The sequence below is a fragment of the Taurulus bubalis genome (genome assembly GCF_910589615.1).
Source record: "Taurulus bubalis genome assembly, chromosome: 20".
In the NCBI taxonomy this organism is placed as follows: domain Eukaryota; kingdom Metazoa; phylum Chordata; class Actinopteri; order Perciformes; family Cottidae; genus Taurulus; species Taurulus bubalis.
This window is the reverse complement of record NC_136608.1, coordinates 9,896,885-9,921,948: the sequence shown is the minus strand read 5'-3', so window position 1 is coordinate 9,921,948 and position 25,064 is coordinate 9,896,885. Positions and strand designations below refer to the sequence as shown.

General features: G+C 43.2%; 1 protein-coding gene across 1 annotated transcript; it reads right to left on the bottom strand.

Annotated features, from left to right (window-relative positions):
- Nucleotides 1-8,683: 8,683 nt before the first annotated feature.
- fbxl14b (F-box and leucine-rich repeat protein 14b) lies at nt 8,684-11,733 on the bottom strand (the record flags this gene model as incomplete). Its single annotated transcript, XM_079236195.1, has 1 exon — nt 8,684-11,733. One exon carries the CDS (start codon nt 11,731-11,733, stop codon nt 10,531-10,533), a length of 1,203 nt encoding a protein of 400 aa, XP_079092321.1. The 3' UTR covers nt 8,684-10,530.
- Between the last annotated feature and the right edge of the window lie 13,331 nt (nt 11,734-25,064).

The window sequence follows — 25,064 nt, the reverse complement described above, 5'->3', positions numbered from 1 at the left end:
CTCTTCTCTCAAAGAGGAGAACGTTCCTCACATGAGGAGGCCTGCTCAGAAGATGTTGGTTCTCTTTGGATCTACCGACATGAGAACAAACATTCTAGTGATGAAGTTCAACAGATCAGATCCTCTCTCACTGATACCTGTCAGCTGTCCTTCATCTCCACCTCATTCAACCAGACTTCATGCTCTTGTTCAAGCCAACACAGACTGGACTTTTCTCACTGAGTAAGAACAACTGAACTGGAAAACGTCAAAAGCACTTATTGCTTTTGTTTAAAGTTAATAAATTGCTGGTCTTTAACATACATATTTAAGGTACGGTTTACATTTTTTGAAACTTATTTTCATAGCCTTATTGTAACATGTATTCTTACCAGTAGCAGCTCAAAACAATATAATTTACAGTTTTTTAATAAAGTAATAACATTCATATTGAGTTAATTGAATTAAGTTCAGACTATTGGTTCGGCCCTCCACAACGGTCCACATTTCTCATGTGGCCCCTTGGGAAAATTAATTGCCCACCCCTGGACTAAGGTATGTAAATGACATGTGGTTCCCAAGCGCTCTTTGGTGACGTGGTTGATTACGTTACTGTCATCTGTCCATCATCGTATAAAGCCCGCCCTGACAATTTGATTGGTCCGAACAATTTTTGATTTTGGATCATTTCTCCCCAACGGAGCAGTGCCAGACCGAACTTCCAGACCTCAAATGTTGTGGGCGGGGCTAAGTTCGGCTGGTACCAGGCTACATCTTTAGCATACCACCCAAAAATCCACTAGAATGCATGAAATAACATCTACTTAAACTACAATGTCCTGGGGGTTGACCATCAGCTATGTCTTTGCTTCACAGAATGTAACCAATGTTGTCCATCTCCAGTAGGCCGCCCCTATCAACGACTTTGGGCCCCTCAAACCACCAGAATGCAGGGTACAACATGGGGACAACGCCAAACTAATTCAAATTTCCTGATATTTGAGCCACCAACGTGTGTGGCTGCGTGCGCGGCAAAATGTTGGTCACCCCCGACAAAATCTCACTCCAAGGTTTTTTAAAAAGTTGGCAGCTCTGTGCTGTTAAGTTTATATTCGTTTCAGAAAGTAGAAGCTAGCATGCCGGACTAACTAGTTAGCAATTAACTGTCCCTCCTACAGGGTTTGGCTTGTGGTGAAGGCAAATGAAGAAGGATGTTAAAACTCACAGAGAGTAACCAATTTACAGAGCCAGGTTAGCTTGCGTCCCCTGCTTCCAGTTGTTCTGGTAAGCTAACTGTCTCCTGGCTGTAACTTCCTATTTAGTGTACACAGGAAAAATGGGGGAGTAGTTTTTCTGGAGTTACTATTATTCTCCTCAGTAGGAGCAAATATTCAGAAAAAAATCTATTGGAGTAAAACAGCGTGACCCCGCCCACTATGGTTCCTTAAGTTCCGTTGCTGCCCCAATGACACCTCTCGCTACTCTGGAATGAGCTGACGGTTTATGGGATGGAAGAGAAGTGAAGGGAGTTGAATCCAATTCTATATAGAATTGAATCTATTTCTATAAAGAATTCTATAATATAATTCTAGAATGGAATTTTAGAATTCTAGAATGGAATTCTAGAATAGAATTGAATCTAAATATATAAATAATTCGGAATTGGATCCAATTCTATATATAATTTGATATATCATAGAATCCAACTCTATATAGAAATTGAATCTAATTCTAGTAAAGTATCATCATGTAGAGTTAAATATAAACACTGAATAGAGTAAAAAATACTCTATTCTAGATTTTGCTCTATTTAGAGTAAATTTCTTTTCAATCTGAGTAAAATTGTCTTTGACAAATTTACTGTGTATCCTTCAGATATGAGAGAAGTCATCTAACAATACTTTGATTTTATGTAGCGCTTTTCTGATGCTTTACATCGGAATCATTCGCCCACTGATGAGAGGAGCTACCATGCAACACGGGCACACATCGACACGGACTAGCAGAGCCAGGGATCGAGCCACCGATCCTCTGATTGGAGGAGAAGCCCTGCTCACCACTGCGCCACGGCCGCCCTGATCTCATGTAGCTCTGGTCAAGAACAAATCAAACAAACAAATCGGCTAAAAATGTCAAGCTGTGTTTTGCCGGTGGCCCACAACTTGTCTCAGGTGAAGGATGCTGTGTCATCATCACATTATTAATTCCTGTCAATGTGGGGTTTGGTTTTTGGGTGAAGCTAGTCCAATACTGAGGCTTTCGATAGGAATCCAGCCTCATCCTCCAGCTCATGTTCCTCCTACCAGCTGTTTTTCTCTCCTCCACGCTGTTGCCCTCCAAACACGGCAAACATCTCCCAAAAAAGGCCCTCCTTGTTAACGTGGTGAAATCCCTCTGTTCCAACACACGGCGTTTCCTGTCAAACATGTTGCTGCAGTTTTCTGTCTCCCCTTCTGCCCATTTCCCCTGCATGGCACATTTTAAACAGAGTAAAAGAGAAAGGAAAAAGTTTCTCTTTATTGATGCTTGAATGACAAGCTGAGCTGACAGGAAGGCAGCGAGCCAGCAGAGATGCACCGACACCGCTGAGTGTCTACGTACATGCATTATGCACAGACAGGAAGACAGGCACAGACAAACGCACCACACCTCCCACGCTACCAAAACACTGTCTCACCTGACAAATTAGAATGGGTGCGAGCCTGTCGTTTCTTTTTTGACATTGCAGGTATCTGTCACATTCCTGTCAGAGCTTCACGTGGCTTCATATCGAGACAACGGAATCCCAAAAGAACCCACATGTCATCTCCTCCTCTGTCTCTCTCCCTGTCCGTCCTCTTCTGTCTCTCTCCGCTCGGTACTGTCGGATGAAGCGGGAATATGGAGCAGAAGTCAACATCACATGCTGCATAATTCTCGGTTTCCCATTGTAATTGCTGAGGCTTTTATAAAAGATTCAGCGACAACTTCCATGGTTTGATTGTCAATGAAGCGTGGGTCTTATGGTTTCAAATGAAAGATTTAGTCTGCTGTATTCTCATCCAATCTGTTGGATCCAACATTGTTCAAGCAAAGCTGCACAGAAAGGCTAAAACTAGGTGTATAACATGTAACAACAATGCTGATTTAAGCAACATGGCATATACTAACGGCATAAAGTCTAAGGATCTCTATCATGCTAATACAGAAAATAATCTGTGGGACTAATATAGCTGTGATGCTGGCGTGGGACATAGAGGATGAATTAATATCTGCATCTGTTGCCTAATAAGAAAAGAGCCTACAGCAGTAAATGACCTGATAGAATAATAAGCAGCTTGAACACCCAGAGGAGCTAATGAATGAAGGGTTCTCCAGTCTAGAGGCTGGAAAATACACCAACGTAGCATTGAAACGATTCTATTTTGATGAGTGATTAATCATCATTCACCGTTTACAGCTACTCAAATGTCAGAATTTGCTGATTTTTTTTTCTTTCTGTTTTTATCTTTTTGTAAAAATTAATATCTTTGACTGTTCATCCCACAAAAACAAATAATCGTACCCGTCATTTTGGGCTCATGTGACTTGTGATGATGTTTTTAGCCAGGCTGTTATAATGATGGCTTTTCATAGCTTCATTATCAGGTCAACATTTTAATTTACCCAATACTTTTTGTTCATGACCACATACCTGCAAGACTAAGGACATTTCCATCAGCTTCAGATGTGCTTTGCACTAAGTGGTAATGAACAAATGGTTAATCATAAACATGTGAGCATGTTAACATGACATGTAGTCACAGAGTCGGCTGAAGAAGGACAATCATGTCGCCTAAACTGCAGTTAAAACCACACCATGGCACGAATGGTTCTTGTATAGAGAAATAACTAATCGTGATGCACCTTCTTCTTCTTCTTCTTCTTCTTCTTCTTCTTCTTCTCCTTCTTCTTCTTCTTCTTCTTCTTCTTCTTCTTAAATAATTAATCAATTAGGGGTTGGATGATGTAATTGTTCATCTTTTGCTGCAGAGTTCGACTTTCTGAAATGGTGAGAATTATTTCTGACCTTCACCTAAATTCTTAACTTTGTAGAAAAGCAGCTCATTACTTTCTGAGGAATGTGCAGCAGAGGTGTGTGCGGGCCTGGTGTCCAACGGAAAATAATTAGCTGGTCTGTTGAGCAGCGACGTCTGAGAGAGGTAGAAGCAGGACTCTTGCATTAACTTTTAATGTGTGTGTGTGTGTGTGTGTGTGTGTGTGTGTGTGTGTGTGTGTGTGTGTGTGTGTGTGTGTGTGTGTGTGTGCGTGTGTGCGTGTGCGTGTGTGTGCGTGTGTGTGAGTGTTGTGCCAGCCATTGTTGAATTCAAGGCAGATTTCGAGTTTGTGTGTGTGTGTGTGTGTGTGTGTGTGTGTTTGTGCCCAGACGGTATTTTAACATGGCTAGCTGACTTTTAGCAGCCCACAGTTAAACAGTGACTCACAGATTCCTCTCTCTGTCTCTGTCTCTCTCTCCCTCTATTTCTCTCAAACCTCATCTGTTTCTCGCTCGATTCTTTTTCCTTTCTCTTCTTTTTTTCACCACTTTCACTGGTTTTCTTTGCCTGACCGCCCCCTCTCTTTTTTCTCTCCAGGTTGGGCGCTGACCATAGCAGACTTCAGGAGAGCGGTGATTTTTCCTCTCCTCCTCCCTCTTACTCCGACGGCTCCAGCCGTAAACCTAGTAAGTTACAATATGGCCATACCATAATGGTGTTTTATAGTCTTATTTGTTGTATGTGGTTTTAATGTGGTTTCATATCCCAATGGGCTCATATAATCTAATCAAGCTCATTTTACAAAGACAAACAAAGTATAGTTTTGTCCCATTACATTATTTGAACTATCCCTTCCGTCCAGCTTTGATTGGTTAAGAGGCAAAGAAGGAATAGTAATAGGGATTTAAATCCCTCTGCTATACATGACCAGGAAATACTGTCCACACACATGTACAATCAATTGCACATAGAAGGTTGTTTAAACATTAGAGACGCACAAATCAAAAGCATCGCAAATGCTCTTGACTGGAGCTGCTGATTATTAAAAAAAGCTTCCTGACACACACATTCACACACACACACACACACACACACACACACACACACACACACACACACACACACACACACACAGGTCCCGGGGCCCTAGGGACTTCAAAGAGCCGTCTACTGTAGGCCTACCTCAGCGACACCTCAGCACCAGGTGCCGCAGAGAGGAGGAAGGAGGGGTGATGGAGGGTAGAAGGAGAAAGAATAGAGAGAAAGGGAGTCGGGGGGAGACCACAGGCATTAGAGGAGGGTGAAAGAAATACCGTCAGAGTTGGAAGGAAGGGCTGAGGAGTCGAGTACTGAATCGGAGAAAAAGAGAGAAGGGAAAGAGTGTGAAGTAGGCAGGTGGAGATGAAGAGATGCTTCAAAATTAGAAATAGATAAGTTGAGAAGAAAAAGGGATGAAAGCCAACAAACAGAAAGGCAGAGGCCCAAAACAGGCCAGACAAACAACGCAGCCGACAAGGAGGTGCAGCCAAAGACAGAGAGATAATGGGGGTGGAGGGCAGTAACACTCTGCTGCTAATACCTCTGCTGCTTTGTTGTGAAGACCCCCAGTCCCCCTTTTAATGGTGAACAATTCCTTTAATGATAGCAGTAAAACACACACACACACACACACACACACACACACACACACACACACACACACACACACACACTGCTGTTCCTCCCAGCCTAACAGGAAATGTGGTTCAGAGTACAACGTGACGAGTCACAGTTCAACTTTTACGACTTACGGGACCAATGCGCACTTAGTCACACTGCAAAGTTCAAATAAAGCATTTATAGCATGAAATGGTTTTGTTTCACGTGTTAGTGTCCTATTATTATCGGGCAGAAATGTGGGCCTTTGTATATTGTGGGTGCCTGTAAGCGTTTGAATTAACTTGTTCGTGAGCTGTCAATCACGCAGACAGGCAGGATGTGTGGGTTTGAAGAGTGAATCGCACCGAGAGCGAGTTATATTCTTAACATAAAACCATTTGGCGAGCACTTTGATCCCATGCAGCTGCCTCACAGGGCACAGAGTTGCGTATGGCTGCCACAGTGAAACCTTTGAGTTGCACAGGAAAAAGGAAACATCAAACCTGGCAGTGGTAGTGCCTTGCTCAATCTGCTGGAATACTCATCCTCAAGTTGTTGATTTCTCTCGGAGCCGTTTGGACGAGTCATTCCAAAGCGTTTTGTAAAATGTGTTGGTCAGTGTGTGGTATCTTGCACATCTGATCATCTCCACAACAAACTGTAAACACGCTACAGCTGTAAGACTTGATCCCCCAAACACCTGGACAGGCCCAGTATGTCTGAAAGGAATAGTTTGCCATTTTGGAAAACATGCTCATTCACTGTTATGCTGAGAGTCGGAGAAGAAGAGCGATACTGATCTCATGTATGTACGGTTAATATGAATGTAAAGCCAGTTCCTGATTGGTTTAGCTTAGCATAACAGTTAGAAACAGCTAAGCTAATCATCACCTTGCTCCAGCTTCACATTCAATGGTCTGAAAACCACAAACTACATTCAGATGGAATAATCAAAAACTGAATTTCATCGGCAGGAAAGTGGATTTACTGGGTGTAAATGTGTGTAACTGTTACAAAAGGAAAGCAGAGCTGTGCTAAGGAGGGAGGAAGTGTGGAAGTTACAAAACACGAAGCTCCAAAATTCACACTCAGCTCTCTGTATTCCAAATGCAAATTGAGACTGCGACCTAAACAACAGGGGACGGGTTTGCATTCCCCTCACAGGGAGAATTGTTTCGTCAAAAAAAAAAGACTTTCATTTGGTGCTTCACCTCCAAGGACTCACAAATGAACAGCAAGGGAGGACAGTGATTCAAGGTGACCTCACGTGAAAACACGACAACCCTTCACGCTGCTGGTGTCCTCGGGTGAGACACCACATCCCCAGTAGCTCCAGCAGTGGGGTTCTGGAGCCGAGCCTGACCTCTGACCTCCCCGTGGAGGGTGGCAGACAAAAAGAGATTTTCCCTATGGGGATTAATAAAGTATCACATTATCATTTGAATGCAGCTGATTGTATCTTTGCCAGCCTACATTTCATCCCTCAGACCTTTCTGTCGGAGCGCGTCATGTGACCGCGTCACGGTAAGTCTCCTGTATCTGTTGGGAAAGCTCTGCAGAACCAAGTGTCGAACGATGAAGAAACAATCGGCTACGTTGTTCCCCTCCCATCGCTCTATTCATTTCTCAGTATTTAAGCACACAGTTTTAATAGCACTGTATTGGCAACATGCATAAGTATTCATAGCTCAACTCTTAAGTCTTACAAATTATTCTTTCTATTGTTCCAAACTGATCTTCCAATGTTTCTGGCATAGAGTAGCACAAAATGCCACAGACAAATCTTTCACATCTCAGTGTGCACTCATTTCAGTGTTATTGCACAAGACCAAAGGCCAGCTAAAGCAAAGTTAAGAAACAGCAAACACTGACATTCTCTCTTTCTCTCCCTCTCTCCTTCTCTCTCTCTGTGTCCTCCTTCTTTCTGCCTCCCTCTGTCCCTGTGGTCAACAATCCCTCTACTGGCCTTTGTCCCCAAATCCCCATGGACAGAGTCAGGGGAGGGAGACTGCTTAAATGCTTTGAATGATGGTGTGGAATGCTAAAAAGTGTGTGTGTGTGTGTGTGTGTGTGTGTGTGTGTGTGTGGGGGGTGTGTGTGTGTGTGTGTGGGGGGGGGGGGGGGGTCTCCTGCCTGGTCTAGGATCTGGTATGCGTGACTGAACAAGAGGAGGAGAAAGAGGAAAAGAAGGAAAAAAATCCCCCACCAGAACCTGCCTTCCTAACTTCTAAAGACAGACAATGGCTACTGACTGGTCTGGCAACCCTGTGTGTGTGTATGTGTGTGTGTGTGTGTGTGTGTGTGTCACTTCACACACAGGCCACGTCCTGATAGAAAGCAGAATGGGGGAAATCTGCTCTAACCAACTTTAGATCTCATTACTCCACACATGCAGCAGCACATATGTCGCTCTGCCGCATGTGAAATGAAACACTGCAAAAATAACCAAAACTAATGCCTCAAACCTTCCATGCAAACCATGAAATCCACCAAATACGACCCTCACCGACTTTGGGCTTAAATTTAAAACTTGACTCCTACCAGTTGAGCTGAAACTCCTGTATGTTCTGCATTTAAGGGTAAAAAAAACAGACGTTGATGATTAAAAAAGTCAGCAGGGTAGAACAGCTTCCTATAATAAACGCCCTGGTGATAATTAATTACACAGGCACTGCAGCCAAATCAAGACGGCAAGCATCCATTTTGAATCTCCTCGTAAATAATAAAACACAACAGATTTTTCCTTTTTTTTTTCCAGCTCTTTTGCGAGGCAAGGCTGGACTGTTCAGGACAATACTCAGACATGTGTGGGTGGCTATTACCAATACATTAAAATAAAAGCCCTTATTCTATTAAATATGCCTGATTATGGACAACATGATTGTAGAACAAGACCATAGCAGCACTGAGTGTCTTGTGGGAATGAACAATGTTAGTGAAAAACAAAACAGACAGCATGACAACACTGAAGCGCTACAGCTACACAAAAGTAGTCCACACCACTCTTTTCGTTCATTATATAAATATCTTTAATTGTTTTAACCGTAAGAATATAAAACAATTTAATTTTGGGATTCTGCATTTTTCTTCTTCTTTACAAACACATAATATACAGTACATATTTTTTATTTTTCAAACACACGGCTTTTTCAGCAGGACGCACATCCGTATATTAATTTTTCTAGCAGGTCATTGCATTACATTAAAACGAGCACACACAGGCCTCCGTGTGTGCATGTGTGTGTGTTAATGTGTGTGTGTGTGTGTGTGTGTGTGTGTGTGTGTGTGTGTGTGTGAAAGAAAGAGAGAGATGGGGAGGTAAAGAGACGCAGTCCGCTTGTAACCCGACACGGAGAAGGAGAAAGAAAAATAATCGATTGCCTCTTATTCTAAGCATGTCTCAAAATGGATTGGGGGTATTTTTATTCAGGGAGAGATGGAGAAAAAGAGGAGGGGAAAAAGATATTCTTACCCTCCTCTCTCTCTCTCTCACACACCGGTGAGAGCAACATGAATATGAATGCGACCTGTGTTGCCATTAACGTGGGAAAATAAAGCCATGAGACGAACCCTGATTTGTTTCGATCAATAAAGGGTATAAGATATAGAAATCACTTCAATTTGAAGTACGGCACTCTGAACAACATCCACTGACATTTATTTCCACCAGCATCCCTCAGAAAAAAATACTAAACGTTCCCATAACATACGTACATGGATGTATATTGTGTTTAATAACGGCCCGATCATATTTGTATCTAGCATTGTCGCACTAATATTCCTATATTATCTATTGTATTATTATAGGTATTTATTCCAAGGAAAAGCTGATAATCTTGCCTCCTTTTTTATATTGGCCAAAGCTTGAACACAACACATCTCTAACGGGCGTGAAAGTTGGACTTTACACCCTAAAAATGAGGAAAAGAAACAATAAAAAAAGCTCTTGCACACAAGCGGATTTATCTTTTTGTTTTTTGCTTTTTTTTGCATAAAGCGTCGTCGTTAAAATCTGAATAGATTTTACAGCTTGCTGTCCCTTCTCTCTCTCTCTCTGGGAAATTGTTGCTGTTTATGGGGGTAAATTAACAAAGGTAGTTAGATTGTGTCCTGGTCTCCTTTCTCCAGCTCTGCTCATGGAGGGAGGGATGGGGGGAGGGGGCAGACACAGTCCCTTTAGGCACATTTTCTCCCAGTCTCTCATTCTCGCTTTCCTTCTGTTTTGTTTTTTTAACAGTATACACCCTTTAAAAACAACCACATACGAGGTAGCCAAATGTTTTAGGCGTGATGGCTGTAGCGGAGATTAGTTGTAAAGGTCTCAAATCCAGACTCGCTGTTAAAAATAAAAGTTCTCAAACCTCACTTCGCTTTAAAACTAAAAAGATGGATGCAACTTTGGATGGATGCAAGTTTCACTTCTAGAATTTTCTGGAAGCAAGTGCCAGATAGCAGGTTATTCAAATGACACTCTATTTTTAAAATATATATGTGTGAAACAAGCATTGCAAGTTATTTCAATTTGATTTGAAATTTCGGAGGTATTAAAACTCAATACGAGATCAAAGCAATTGTTAGCAGGGATTTTCATGAGCTCGTAGCAAAAGTATGTTTTAATTGCTTCCTACCAGGCAGAATATTAAGTCATATAAAACACTAATTGTAATCCTGCAAGGCCAACAGAGAGAAAAATAAAACATTTGAACACAAAATATTGGTCACATGGGAGAAGCACACCTTACACAACCTCACAGAAGGGAAAAGGGAGGTTTTCTCTCTTTTTTAAATAAGAAAAGAAGTTTACCCGCCTGTCTAACAATACCCCTCCTCCTGCTCCTTGTGTCCTCCTCTGTCCCCATCCAAAAACAGAGAGAACAACAACACAAAACATTTCCAATCACCTCACTTTCTCACTCTCTGTCATCTGCCAGAGTCCCAGGTTCAACACTTTAAGGCATGGGAGCTGCGTGATCCTCTCCAGTCCCCTCTTGGTGATCTTGGTACATCCATACAGGTCGATGCCCGCCAGCTGGGTCAGGTGGTCGGCTATGAGCTCCAGCCCTTTGTCCGTGATGCGCACACACTGTCCAATGTTCAAGGTCCTCAGCTCGTGCATCTGCCTCACCATCCGGTTTATCCCATCGTCAGAGATGTGACACGAGCACAGGGACAGGGACTTGAGCTGGTACAGCCCCTGGGCGATGTATGCCAGGGTCTGGTCCCCTATCTTATCGCAGAAGGAAACGTCAAGCCCGGAGAGCCTTAGGGTGCCCATGGCGAGGTGCATGGTCCCCGTGTCGCTGATGTTGTCGCAGGAGCGTAGGTTGAGACTCCACAGGGAGGCCATGTGGGAGAGGTGGATCATCCCTGCATCTGAGATGCCCCCGCAGAAGCTCAGGTTCAGTACCCGGAGCTTGGTCAGCCCCTTGGAAATGTGCTTGAGTGACAGGTCCGTCAGTTTCTGACAGTCCTGGAGAGTCAGGTACTCCAGGTTCAAACAGCCCTCCGCCGCGCTGCGGGTCATGCCCGCCAAGTGTCCAATCCCCACGTCCGAGACGTGCCTGCAGGACCTCAGATTGAGGCTCTTGAGCCTGTGGAGGCCCCAGGCTATCAACAAGAGCCCGGTGTTGGTGATGTTGCTGCAACCACCGAGCTCCAGCACCTCCAGGTTCTTCAGATACTGGGCTATCCGGCCGAGGCTGGAGTCTGTGATCTGCTTGCACAGACTCAGGTTCAGCACCCTCAGTGATGGGATCTCCTGAACAAATGCATGACCCAGCCCGTTATCCGTGAGGTTGTAGCAGCCGGACAAATTGAGGGACTCGATGTTTGGCATTCCCTGGATCACATAGCTCAAGCTGCGACGCAAGGACAGGATCTGGACCCTCCGGATGCCCCTGGCCTGAAGGCTGGGGAACAGGGAGGGATTGGCCCGGCGGAGGTGCAGCTTGGCCTCCACCCCCCTCCACACTGACTTGTGGTAGGATGCGTCCCTCCAAGCGATACACACTTGGGCTACCCTGCCTTTGTCCCTCACATCCAGATAGCTGAAAATCATGGCCAAAATTTCCGGGAAGAGGCACGAAATGTGCGTCTCCATTGTTTTTTAAACCCCAGGCATATAAGAATTAATACTCCACACCTCCAAGGCTGAAAAAAAAGAACCCACTCCCCTCCTCTTGCAATTAATCAAAAGTATCAACAGTACCAGTTATCCACAGAAGTCGAAAAAAATAAATAGGAGTTGTTTGTTCCTCTCTTTTTCTCACATTGAAATGTACAAAATCGATCCAACTCTCTCCAACCCCACGTGATCCCGTCTCGTTGCGCAGTAGGATTCAAATGCATTAAAAAGGGGGAAAACTAAAAAAGCATTTATTCCTGCCTTAACTTCTCTCTCCGCCAAAAAGAGGAGGCGAGGGGGGCGAAAGGAAGAAGGAGGAGGAGAGGAGGAAAAAGCGTCAATCCTTCCCCCTCTCGCTCCCTTCGCTCAGACGACGCTTCCTTGTATTATACCTACAAAAAGCCTTCCTCTCTCGGCCGAGCGGGGATCCAGACGGTCGTACATTTCAGAATAAGAAAGTAAAAAATAAAACCAACACTCTTAACGCCGCCTATCATAAAACATTTCCATGTTAGAAAAGCAGAAAAGATAGAGCCGGGTTGGCTTTGTAGGCAGAGTGAGAGAGAGAGCGAGGGGCGTCCTGGGCTCAAAGCCTTTGTCTGCTCTTTTCAAACCGACTTGGCAGGGACCCCAGCACTCTAGCTGTACGGGAGGGGTGGAGGCAAGAAGTAGTATTAATCATATATGTTAAAACATGTTCAACAACAAATAGCGTTACTGTACGCATCGTAAATACGGGGGCATACACGGATAGATGTGTGTTAATATTTAATAAGTGACACGGTGCGACATTGATTCGTAATGTTATAAAGACACCCCTCTCCCCTCCGTGTCAGACAGTTGGTTTGCCCCGCCTCAGCTGGAACGGTGCGAACAGTTTCCCTTGGAAACCAACTTCTTACAATTCAGTTCACTTTGGGCTTTAACCCTTTGAGCGGACCACACAGGAAACACAGGGAAGCCGACTGGAGGAGCCCTCTTTACTCCGCTCACTTGGCATGAATATGTAGTATTCCTGTTGTTGTTGTGGAAATACTAGTAGAGGGTCTCCAGATCGTTACAGAGCAGAATACTGTGTTCTTTGTCTCGTGTAAACAGCATGTCTTCCTCCTCTTTCACACTTGAAAAAACGTCCCCAAAAATGTCTTTACATTTTGATAATCTTTTTTTTTTTAATGAGCTGTCCGGCTGAAAATCTGCAATAAAACAAAACATCCCATTGGCTAATTATATTGACACATAATAATGTACATCAAATAAGTGCAAATCTATCTAAACTCACTTTATTGACTTGGTAGGCGAGTGACTGTGTCAGTGAGTAGTGTGTGTGTGTGTGTGTGTGTGTGTGTGTGTGTGTGTGTGTGTGTGTGTGTGTGTGTGTGTGTGTGTGTATATATATATATATATATACTTGTATATATATTTCTTATAAACCACTAAAGTAATCACTTTGCAGCAGCTGTCTCACATCTGGCATTGCTTGATACTTGAAAAGTAATTTTTCCCTCAGCTGATGATACTGAGATAGCGTATATGTGTATATCAATAGATGTGTATGGCAGATATTTTCAAAATTGCTTGTCAAAGCATTTAAATGATCAAATGCAACAGAGAAGGTTGTGAGAACATATTTCACTCTCTACCAAGTTTTAACTTTCATCCCCTGCAGTGGGCCTCTCTCACCCCCAGAGTCGCTTTCTTAGCGTGTGTGTGCGTGTGAACATGTTTATCTATATTGGGCTGTGTGTGTGGGTCTGTGTGTGTGTGGGTCTGTGTGTGTGTGTACACAAAGAGAACATATGTCTGTGTATGTGTTTTTTTTGTGTGTAAACAGTATATTTTTTTATATGGTTGCTGTGCTCCCTCCCTCCCACTTTTTGTAGGATCCTATCTCTCCCCCTCTCTCTCTCTCTCTGTGCGTGTGTGTGTGTGTGTGTGTGTGTGCGTGCGTCTGCACGTGTGTTTGTGTGTGTGGGTGAGAGAGGGAGAGAGAGAGAGAGAGAGAGAGATAATATGACAGGGGAGCCGTTTGCTGAAGCCAGTGAAGTGTAGCAGAGAGAGAGAGAGGGAGAGAGAGAGAGAGAGGCAACAGTGATCAGGTGAGGATAACAGAGAGGGAGAGGAGCTGCAGAAACGGGCCTTTTTACTTGGAAAGAAGCAGCCGAGCACAACTGACAGCAACTCTCCTCTCATCCTTTCTGTTCTTCTCCTTACGAATATATTTTTTTCAAGTCTGTCTGAAAGCAATAGTCAGATATGTAAATGTAAATGTAAATGTTTTTGCTTGCTGTAATTTTCCCGGGCTATTAAAGTATCCAATCCTAACATGTTTACAATTGAAGTCTTCTTTTTGTACTAAAATATATCTCAAAGTGTATCTGAAGCCAGCAAGTCTGAGTAAGACAAATCACATTTTTCAAAGTTAGTCTTTTTAGTAAAAAATATTAATCTTTTTTTGTATCTCTTAAAGGACTGTAAAGGATATTTCCTCGTCATCACCTTCCTCATCTGAACTTCTCTTTCTGTTTTTTGATCCTCTTCTAAAAACTTGCTTTTGCTTCGTTCTCCCTGCATGTCTCTTTTTTTCTCAAACCGATGGATGGGTCACGTTGTTGACGGGTGTTTCTCCCTGTCTCACAAATACAAATTATTGCCATGAATAATATCCACAATGTGGTCACAATACATTTTCATAGCAAAATGTATTAATAACAATAATTGGTAGAAAACATATATTCCAGATTTACAATCCCAGAGACACAGTCACACTTGCAGAACACAAGTAGGTGCTCTTATGTAATCACATGAGTCATATACACATGTGTTTTTTACAGAAAAATGGGTGTTATAGAACAATTCATGTTGTTATCATGCTCTGGATTGTTTGTATTTTGTTGATCACAGGATGCAGCGGCGGTGCAAAACAGTAACATGTAGAGGGGGAGGAGATTGCTGCTTTTTTAGATTAAGGACAACAAATGTATCACAACTAATTTAGCATCTGTGATGTGCTATAAAATGTAAAATATGTATGTGTTATTGAAGTCATTTATTGGAGGTTTTACAAGCTTTCACAAGTCTATAAAAGATTATTTATAGACTCTTGACGTAGCATGATTTCTATTTCAGGTTGCCATAAAAGCAACTTCCCTTAGGGATAGCTATTGTTGTAAAAAGCCGACAAATCTTTGGTGTAAACATCAATTTGAATATTTCAAACAACCTAAACTTCTGGATTCTGAAGTGCAAGGATTCTAAAATCGACTAAAATTGCCTGGTGACTATTTTTGATGTGCCTCTCTGCTTTAACTTATTTCCTGTAACTTCATCAAGGGCACAAACCAAGCAGTTAACGTGACTGTCCCCTGTGCTGCCAACACCTATGTCCTTGGTACTCGGGCGCAAAGTGTGTCGTGCATTTATTTTCAAAACAGAGATCCTGACATAAATACCAAGCGTTATAATGATTGTGGTAACACTTTGAGTCACAAACAGAGGAGGTTCACAAACTGGCTGGGATCACACACATCCAAATGTTCTGTTTAACTGAACTGGACACAGATTATTGGCTCTCTCAGCAGTTCCCTTCAAGAATCTATGTTTGTTGGGTTCAAAATGGAAAATAATACGCAACCGATGTGGCTTTAAAAGTGACACCCACAGTGTGTTGTGTTGGTTATTAGCAAACTTTTAAATGTCTGTACAATGTCTCTAGCTAGATGATCACAGACAAGAAAAGGGAAAGGAAAGAGAAAGAAAGAAATAGGAGGATGTAGAAACAGAGAGGCGGATCTATATGCCACAGGCTTTCTCTTCAGCAGCAGTAGCTGAGTCTCTCTCTGCATGACCTGCCTGTGTGTGTGTGTGTGTGTGTGTGTGTGTGTGTGTGTGTGTGTGTGTGTGTGTGTGTGTGTGTGTGTGTACTTGCACAGCATGCATTTTTTTCTGTTTTTCTGTCTTCCTCTGTCTGCCTCATATCACAGTGTGTGTTTGTGTGTGTGTGTGTGTGTGTGTGTGTGTGTGTGTGTGTGTGTGTGTGTGTGTGTGTGTGTGTGTGTGTGTGTGTATGTGTCATCCCTCCTAGAAAACCTGCTGGGCCCAAGCTAGCATTCACACTGAGTGAGAGAGGAGCGAGAGAGGGAAGGGAGAGGAAAAAGTAAGAGGGGTAAAATAAGAAATGGGTCAGAGAAAAGGGAGGAAGAGTATTTTTAGAGAAGAGAGAGAGAAACAGAGGTGTGTGTGTCATCTGCCTAAATTGTTCGAGAACCTCTCCTAAGATTCTACTTGTCATGTGACCCATTGTGTGTGTGTCTCTCTTTTTGTGCACGTGTGTGTTTGTGTGACTTAATGTGTCCGTATTGGATCATTCAGGGGAGGGCTCTAACTGCATAATTGCGGCAACGTGCTTCATCTGCACCCGCAGCGATTGCTGGTTGCCAAGGTTACGTGGGCGTGTGTCAACACGTCGCCCTGAAAGCCGGCACCTTCCTGAATGGATATTACCATGACTCTGTAGATTCTCTCTCTCTCTCTCTCGCACACACACACACACACACACACACACACACACACACACACACACACACACACACACGCACACACACACCAACATATGAAAGAGAAAGCAGACAGTAACAATGACCTGAGGCGCACTAAGCCTTTGTGTGTGTATGTGTGTGTGTCTGTCTCTGTGTGTTTGTTTGTGTGTGGGTGTGTGTGTACGGGTGAGTGTGTGTGTGTGTGTGTGTGCGCGCACATGTCCGCCAACTATAGGCTGCACTGTAAGTGATGAATCTTTTATGCTGTTATGGTGTTCCCTTGCTTCACAGGGGCTTCACCTGTACAGCACTGAAACATGGCCCGTGTGTGTGTGTGTGTGTGTGTGTGTGTGTGTGTGTGTGTGTGTGTATGTGTGTGTGTGTACCTGGCTTCAAAGCTCCTCTGCTGTCGGACTTGTTTTGCCTCGTCGAGCGAATCCACTAATGCTGATTCTATTGAAGTGAATCAGCAGGGCGAGAGAGATCTGGTGCAGAAGTGGTTTGGCAATATTAATCAAAAGTGTTGACACAGTTCTGATGGAGTATGCCCGGTCACCCCAAAGTAAAAACAGACAAAATTTCTAACCAAAGTCCATAACCTTCAGGAGAATCAGCATCAGTGGCTTCGCTCAACAAGGCCAAACCAGTCCGTGCCTTTGCATTGAGTTCAACTCTGGCGATTGACGACACGTGAATTTATGCTGCTGACAAATTGCAAACAGTTTTGACAGAGCTGACCTTTGAAGGGAACAGAGAGCTGGAGGGTCCAAACTCGAACAAGCTATCATATTACCATCAAACTTTATACAACCCTGCTCTGCTGCTGTGCAAACTGCTCCACAAAGAGACGCATGGTTCACAGGCACTTGGCAGACACGAGCACAAATACGGCGATTACAAATACGTCTCTTTAAAAAAGGGCGTGTGAACTTGTTTGGTGACGAAGCCAACTAACCTGTTGCCACTGAGCTGACCAGCTAAAGTAGTTCACCTGTAACAGTAGGGGCATTGTAACATGTAAAAAGAAGGGACACACATATTTATTTTAGATTTTCGTTGGCAAAGTCTCCTTTTTTTCTTCACCATATGACTTCTGAAATTATACTAGAAGGCATTGAGGTGTCGGTCAGCATGACAATAAACAGGATGACAATTAATCGTGACGTATTAGTTGATGTGAAAACAGAAAAAGACAAAGAGAGAGGCTGAAAAGACGAACGTAGACGATGGAGGTGAACAAGAGGAGGAGAGCAGATGTGCACAAGCGAAGATGTCACTGCCGGGAGATTTCTCTGTGCATTTCTCTTTTATCCCTCTCCATCTCAGTCTCTACTTCTGTTCTGCGTGTTTCCGCTTCGCCACAGCGCCTCGCAGGCTGTATGTGCATGTGTGTGCATGTGTGTGTGTGTGTGTACATGTGTGTTTGCTATGCACTGCCGCGCTGCTCCAGTTTTTGCGCCACACAGGATGCCTAGGTGTGTGTGTGTGTGTGTGTGTGTGTGTGTGTGTGTGTTACCTCAACAATGCTTTTCTTTTCTGCCAGCTCTGCAGTCTGACATGGGAGATTTTTTTCAGCCTTGTGCTCTCTCTCCCTCAGTAGTCAGCATTTTGGCATTTTCTCAATGCGCTCTGTCATCTGTTGGCATGAATAGGCTGCATAGTGTGTGTGTGTGTGTGTGTGTGTGTGTGTGTGTGTGTGTGTGTGTGTGTGTGTGTGTGTGTGTTTATCCGGCTGGTTTTTACTCTGTTTGTCTGTGTTTGTGCGGGGAGCCATGAAGGTGGTAAACAGCTCTTTTTCAATCTCAGAAATGGCACTAGGCAGGTTTTTTGATGTGGAAATACTCATAGGCTTCCATTACCAGAGTTGCAGGCAAGATTGCTAACTGAAGCTCGAGGCAAGTGTGAGACCAAGCAGAGGCAAGTTTGATGGAAAGAATGATCGTTCCTCTCCCAAGACAAAGCAAAAGCCAAAGGAGTTAACCAGCATCTACTCAATACACTATGACGGTGTCAATGCATTTGATTTGAATATGGGAACAGAAATTGACCACGGGCATCGTCTCTCCTGATGTATTGGAAATCCAGTCAATTTAAACTCTAGACCAGGAGTTTTCAAAGACTGAGATCTCCCCTCAGATAAAGCTTGAATGATGCACTCGTATTTCTGAAATGAAGAGACAGAGTGGATAAGGTTGTTCTGTCCAACCCTACAGCTATAAGGAGGAAATTAGTTTTAAGGGGTTCATTTTCTCATCAACTAACTGACTCGCTCTTGTCTTTATAATGTAGCTGTGATTTATATTCAGAGACATATTAGCTCTCATACTGACTGTTGAAGCTCATCCAGATTTTTTTGACAATGTCAACCAGAGATGGTTTGTTTAAAAGTTTGGTGTCTTGTGAATACATAAATAAATTAACCTTACAAAAAGGAAAATACATTGTTTGTGTCTGGATTAAATAAGACACTGAGTTCATGACACATGGGGACAAAGAAGGGAGGAGGGCTGCTTTGATAGGGAGAGAAGGGGAGGACGGTCGAGATGTATTCTGTAGTGACAAGTTAACACAAAAGCAATAGATTTTAAAAAAATAATCAAATTCAGCAAAATCGACAAAAACTTGGGAAATAGTGAGAGCCCTGGAACGACAGGTTGAAGTATCTCCATGCTTTTACACGTTTGTGTGCGCCAGTGTGTGCGTGACCTGACACAGTACAAGGCTTCCTGGATTTATAGACCAAACAAATGAATTCAGAGACAAGCCGTAAATCAGGCCAGACCAGCGCAGCCTCTTCCCCTGATGAAAGTCGCTCTGATTCACATCGTAAGTGTGCGTGTTCATTCCTTACCTCATCTCTTTTCCAGTTGAGTATGAGTGCAGTTTTACACTTGTGTAAACACTTGTGTGTGTGTGTGTGTGTGTGTGTGTGTGTGTGTGTGTGTGTGTGTGTGTGTGTGTGTGTGTGTGTGTGTGTGTGTGTTAATCTCTCCAGGGAAGGGATCAGGAGGCCAGTGTAGTTTGACCAGCGGAGCTCTGGAGCACCATGGGGCCGAATCAGGGGATCTGGCTCAGCCTCAGTGGCTTCTCCTCCTCCGGCGGCCCGATCAGGGACCGGTCTCTCCCATGGTTTCAATCCAGTGCCAAACAAGGGCAGCCAGAGCTCTCTCAGCTGCTCCGTTTCCACTGAGGTGCCAAACATGGCTCGGTCTGCATCCATTTATTAGTTTAGACTATGCAGCTTTTTAAAAAAGAAACAACACAATCTTACTTTTAATAATTGAATAACCAGTAGCTGATCTGGCTTATGTTAGTTGTCGGCAAACGCAATATTAAAAACTGCTGTGTCATAAATGTGTAAGACTTTTCTCTACTTGTGCTGCTGTTACATTCCTTTAACACATAAACATGTTAGTGTTCCACAAAAGTACAACAGGAAGTAAACACGCGGCAACAGAAGTGTCTTGTTTTCCTGTTTTTAAAGCAACTGACTCTGGTATCTCTGGGAAAATAGTTTTAAGGCATCGTCTTTGTCACACATGGCCACAGCTACTGCAACGCAAACTGTTAAACACTCACTTTAATGTAGAGATCACCCCTTTGTAACATGTTCATTTGGTAGGGGATGCTTACTGAGTATGTGTTTTAGTGAGATGTTTTATTCAGTCAATCATTACATGAAATAAATTACATGCATTGCAATAAGTAAATTTAATATACAAAAAAGAGCAACTGAAAAGGTATAGGTGGAAGCATAATGCTTATGTATTCCTATCCTAAATTCTTATCAATTAAATCAGATAATTAATTCGATACAAAAATGTAAATAAAAAAATAAATATATGTACATACATTTCATTCACACTTGTAACCCTCAAAACTATCAATAGTTTTATAAACAATCCTTTTGAAAATCAAAAATTAAAATGACTGGCGTCGGCCCAGCTGTTAACTGTTGAGTACAACGTTAGTTCTCTTTGCTGACAATAGGACAACATTTAGTCCACATCATCTTCCCTGTCATTGAAGGTTGTTTTCCATTTTCAATGGATTTCAAGTGTTCTGTGTTACAGTGAAATGTCATTAACCTCTAGAGAAAAAATAGCTTAGTTTCGAGCAAAAAGCCTATATTATTTTTAACTGCATCATAAAAATAACCCATTCTAAACACGTCACCTCCATACACACACAGCCACAATGCCTTTCATTTACATTCTAGAGCTATAGCACGTTGACATAAGGAATGTCATCAGTAGCTCTCACTCAAAATATGAGAAGCATAAATACATAGCCACTATGTACAGACATGTAACGAGTGAAATACTATAAATTGGGAGAGTAAAAGGAGAGTCACAGTTAAGAGATGAGGGAGCGTGAGAAAAGCGTTTTATAGGTGCCTGGATGCACTGTTGGAGAGAGAGAACGCAAGGGAGAAGTAGAGAGGCAGATAGAAACATAAATGGCTGATGAATCTGGCTATCAGTAAGAGAAGCATGTGAGAAATGGAGAGAGGAAGGAGGAGAGAGCTTGACAGTAGAGCGACAGAACAAAGCAGAGAGGCAGATGGTGATATAGAGCTGAGAGAAGTGTGATAGAGGCTGAGAGAAGGAGGGAGAAAGACCGGGAAGGAGAAGTAGAGAGAAGATATATTTAGAGGGAGAGAGAGTTTTAGCCTCCGAGCTAGAGGCATGACTCATCTTCTGCCAGCTGACAGAAGGATGGATGGAGGGAAGAAGGGAGGAGATGGACAGAGTCGGGTGGGGGAGTGAGATGGAGCAGCTGAACGAGGCGAGGGGAGAGCAAGCCTTGAAAAAAGAGAGGACAGAAAGGGGGAAAAGAGAATGTGGGAGGAAAGGAGGATGGAGGGAGGGAGGGAGAGAAGGCAGAAAAACTGAAAGAGGACATCGTACATGCACCAACACATGTAAATCAGAAAAAAACTCAGAGACAGATAGGAAGCAAAGGCCGCTCCAAAGCCCCTCTCAGCTGCTTCCAAGTCCCTCTGCATTTCCCCCAGGGTGCGTGTGTGTGTGTGTGTGTGTGTGTGTGTGTGTGTGTGTGTGTGTGTGTGTGCGTGTGCGTGCGTGCGAGCAGTAAATTTCCCCGCAGGCAGCTGCATTTGGCAGTTTGCTGCCGCACACGTGTGTGTGCTTGCATATGTGTGTTTTTTGGAAAAGGAACAGACAAAAGGAAGAAAGACACGAGAGCCGCGGAGAGACGGACTGAGAAAGAGACGCGTATCACATCCAGAAAGTGGAGCAGGTAGTTTCATCATCCCATGGGTTTGCTGTGGTCGCATTAGTTTTGAGTTCTTTGGTTCTTACAAATGTGTCTGCGTGTCTGCACAAACTTGGCATGTATCTCTGCGTCTGTTCTAAAGAATAATTTAAAGGATAAAACTAAAAACACTGTGAACCTGTTATTAAGTAGAATGTGTTTTGTTTGTGTTTGTAATATGGGAACGATTATGGATTAGATTTTCCCACAACTGGTGGTTGAATCCCCTCTATATACAAACATCTGCCCTATTGAACTGGTCTTGAGCAAAAGCATAAATCCCTGCCGGCCTCAGGGTCACTGCCCTGCAGCTGTGCCTGACCTTTGACCCTGTGATGGAGGCAGCGGAAACAAGACAGAAACTTGTTTATGTGTCAAATGCAAAAAATATGTTCAGGTTGTTGTAGAACATCATGCCTTATATTGTATAGGTAATGTGAAATTAATACATACTCACCACTTGTTGGCAGTGGTGGAATATACATTTACTCAAGTACACATTTAGCTGATTTACACACAAAATATGATATATTAAACTACCCTGCAGTATAAAATAAAGACTTTGAACAGCTACATCAGTAAACTCTACTTAAATGTTCAATAATATAAGTGTAATAGTATAACAGTGGGGACATTTTTATAAAATACTTTTTCATTGCACGTTCTTTTTAATTCCGGAGTATTTCCATATTTCAGTATTATACTTTTGCTGAAGTAAAAGCTCTGACTACTTCCTCCCTCACTTTTCAGGGCGACAGAATCATGAACCACAAGAACATTTCCGCCTAGAAGTTGCCGAGGACCTTAAAGTGGATACATGTGCCCTGACTTCTCGGCACACTCAGATTATGTTTTCTGTCTTTTTAACCAGAGGGTGATCAATTTTTAAGTGGCTTTCGTTTCTAAAAATGGATATTTAGTATTTTGGCATTGGGCAGCTTCCAGGGGATCAGCTCAGACCTCATCAGCCGACCGCAGCTGGTTTCCCCGCAGGAGAGAGCTGGCTGCTTCGCCCGCTGTAGTCTGGCACTGTTGGCAATAAAAAGTGAGGCTGCTGTTAATCCAGAGAGGAGCTGCCGACTTTCTCAGGCATTGCTCCCTGTTGCATGGCTATTGCACATATCCTCTGGGGACAAGTCCTCTCTCGCTCCCTCTCTCTCTCTCTTGCTCTCTCTCTGTGTATCCATTACTTGGACACTCCCTCTCTCTTTCACCCTCTCTGTTCTCCCTCCTACCTCTTTCTGTCTTTATCTCACTTGGTCCAAGTTTTGTCTCCCTCCCTTCCTCCCTCCCTCCCCTCCTCCCTCCCTCCCCTCTCTTTGGCTGCTGGGAGTACTGTAGCTGAACTGCTCCTCCTTGTGGTTCAACCAGCACATCACAAGTTACCAGTAAAACCAGTCGCTAGCAACGTGTGGCTGTTCCAGTCCAGTATATCTGAATCTTTGGGTCATGTCCCAGAATAAGCTGTCGGCCTGTTTCTCTTCAGTTCCCAGATGCCGAGACAATGAGCAAGTTTTAATTAGCTGAGTTCTCAAGAGGAGGGACCTATTTATTTCAGTTCGGCTCTCGGATGTTTCAACCAAAGTACAGATAATCTGTTAAGTGTTAAATCATCAACCGTTTTCAAATCAGAATCAGGTTTGTTGCCAGCTATGTTTTTCTCATAATCGTGCAATTCTTCTCAACGCCTATAATGTATAAGAAAGACTACGTGGAAGGATAAAATAGGGCCGTCCGTTACAGACGGCTGATTAGTCTGCCAGGAGTCACTGCTGTGTCCCAGCCGTTCACCGTGCAGAATATTTCACCTGCTACAGGACAGGACATTGACCAGAGAGGTCAAACACACTTTAGTTACAGCACTGTGATATAGACAAGAACAAAAGACGAGTACAGAGACTGTAGTGAAATGAAGACAACTGGTTCATGTGATGCACACGATCCTTATTTTGGACCCTTGTTAAATTATTGTTCTGAAATAATGTTTGAATACATTGGTGGAGGAAGTACTCCGATCCTCAATAAAAGTATTTTTTTCTGCAGACAAATGGTCCCTGTGACTGGTGTATTATTTTATAATATTAAATAGCTGATGCATAAGTGCTTAAATAACATTTTGCTGCTGTCGCTGATTGAGGTGGAACTAGTTTTTGCTACTTCTATTTGCACATTTATGTAGTTTAGTCTAGTTCCAAACCTGAGGGCCTTTCAAATAGTCTCAAATAAGAAGATTAATGGGGAAGAAAAGAGGAAAAACGATTTATGCACAGCTGTATACTGCAGGGCTAACTATTTACTAAAAAACAGTATAAAAGCCATTAAATAATACTTTCAGTAAAAAAAATATCGGTGCACATAATAAACCAATAACTGGATCCTTGTCATGTACTTGAAAAAGTAAGTGCTGATATACTGGGTTTAACCGGAAGAGGGCACTGTTGTCAAAGTAACTTCCTCCGCATGTAATAGAGCGGTCTACAAGGTGGATCATCTCTCTTGACAGAAACGGCTGCAGGACGAGACGAGAGCAGAAGTTGAGCCTCAGGGTTATTTACTGACGGATCGGTTGGACCAGTTGTGGCGTTGTTACATATTATAATTATGTCTCTGTTTCCCCAAAATGTGTCTCATTGTTTTACCCGCTAAACCTGACTTTGACCCGATACCCGCCCACTGCAGAATATCAATCAGATGGATAGAAGGCAGCCAGCTAGATCACTTAGCAGAGCCGGGGGTCTATGTGTGTGTGTGTGTGCGCGCGCGTGCACGTGCGCGCGTGTAGGGGGAGGTTAAGTCCCCCGGGAGATGAAAGGTGTGGGGTCTCTGCCTGACATTGCTGCGGGTCTTTTATCATGCAGAGGCGAGATCCAATGAAGCCCCAAATAAATAACACACTTTACTGGAATATTGATGAGAAAATGTAACAAGTCAAGTAGTATATTGTTATAATAAACCCACACAGTGTCAATGGGAAACTGTCCACTGTGATAATTTACCAGACATATATATATAATAGATTCACTCATTTGTATAACTGTTTATCAGATTGAACAACGAAGTTGTGGCCGTTGGCTTTCTTATTAGTCGAATAACGGTTATACAAAAAGCAAACCTTCCATATTTATGTTTTCTTTTTTTTTTACTTCTGAGAGCAAGTTCTCCAGGTGTTGGAGGCTGCTGTCTAATCCACCCTGCGTCCATTATGGACTCTTTTAAGAAGCACTGAGTCAGATCAAAGCGTCTTCCTGCAGGTTCACCGCCCAGCTTGTCTTTAGCCGGCATATGAATTGAGGAGAGCTCGCTTCAACACGCCTTTTCTTTACTTCGGGACTTTTCAGTACTTCTGCATGGCCGTGTGCGTGCGTAATGTGTGTGTGTGTGTGCGTGTGTGTGTGTGTGTGTGTGTGTGTGTGTGTGTGTGTGTGTGTGTGTGTGTGCGTGTGTGTGCGTGTGCGTGTGTGTGCGTGTGTGTGTGTGTGTGTGTGTGTGTGT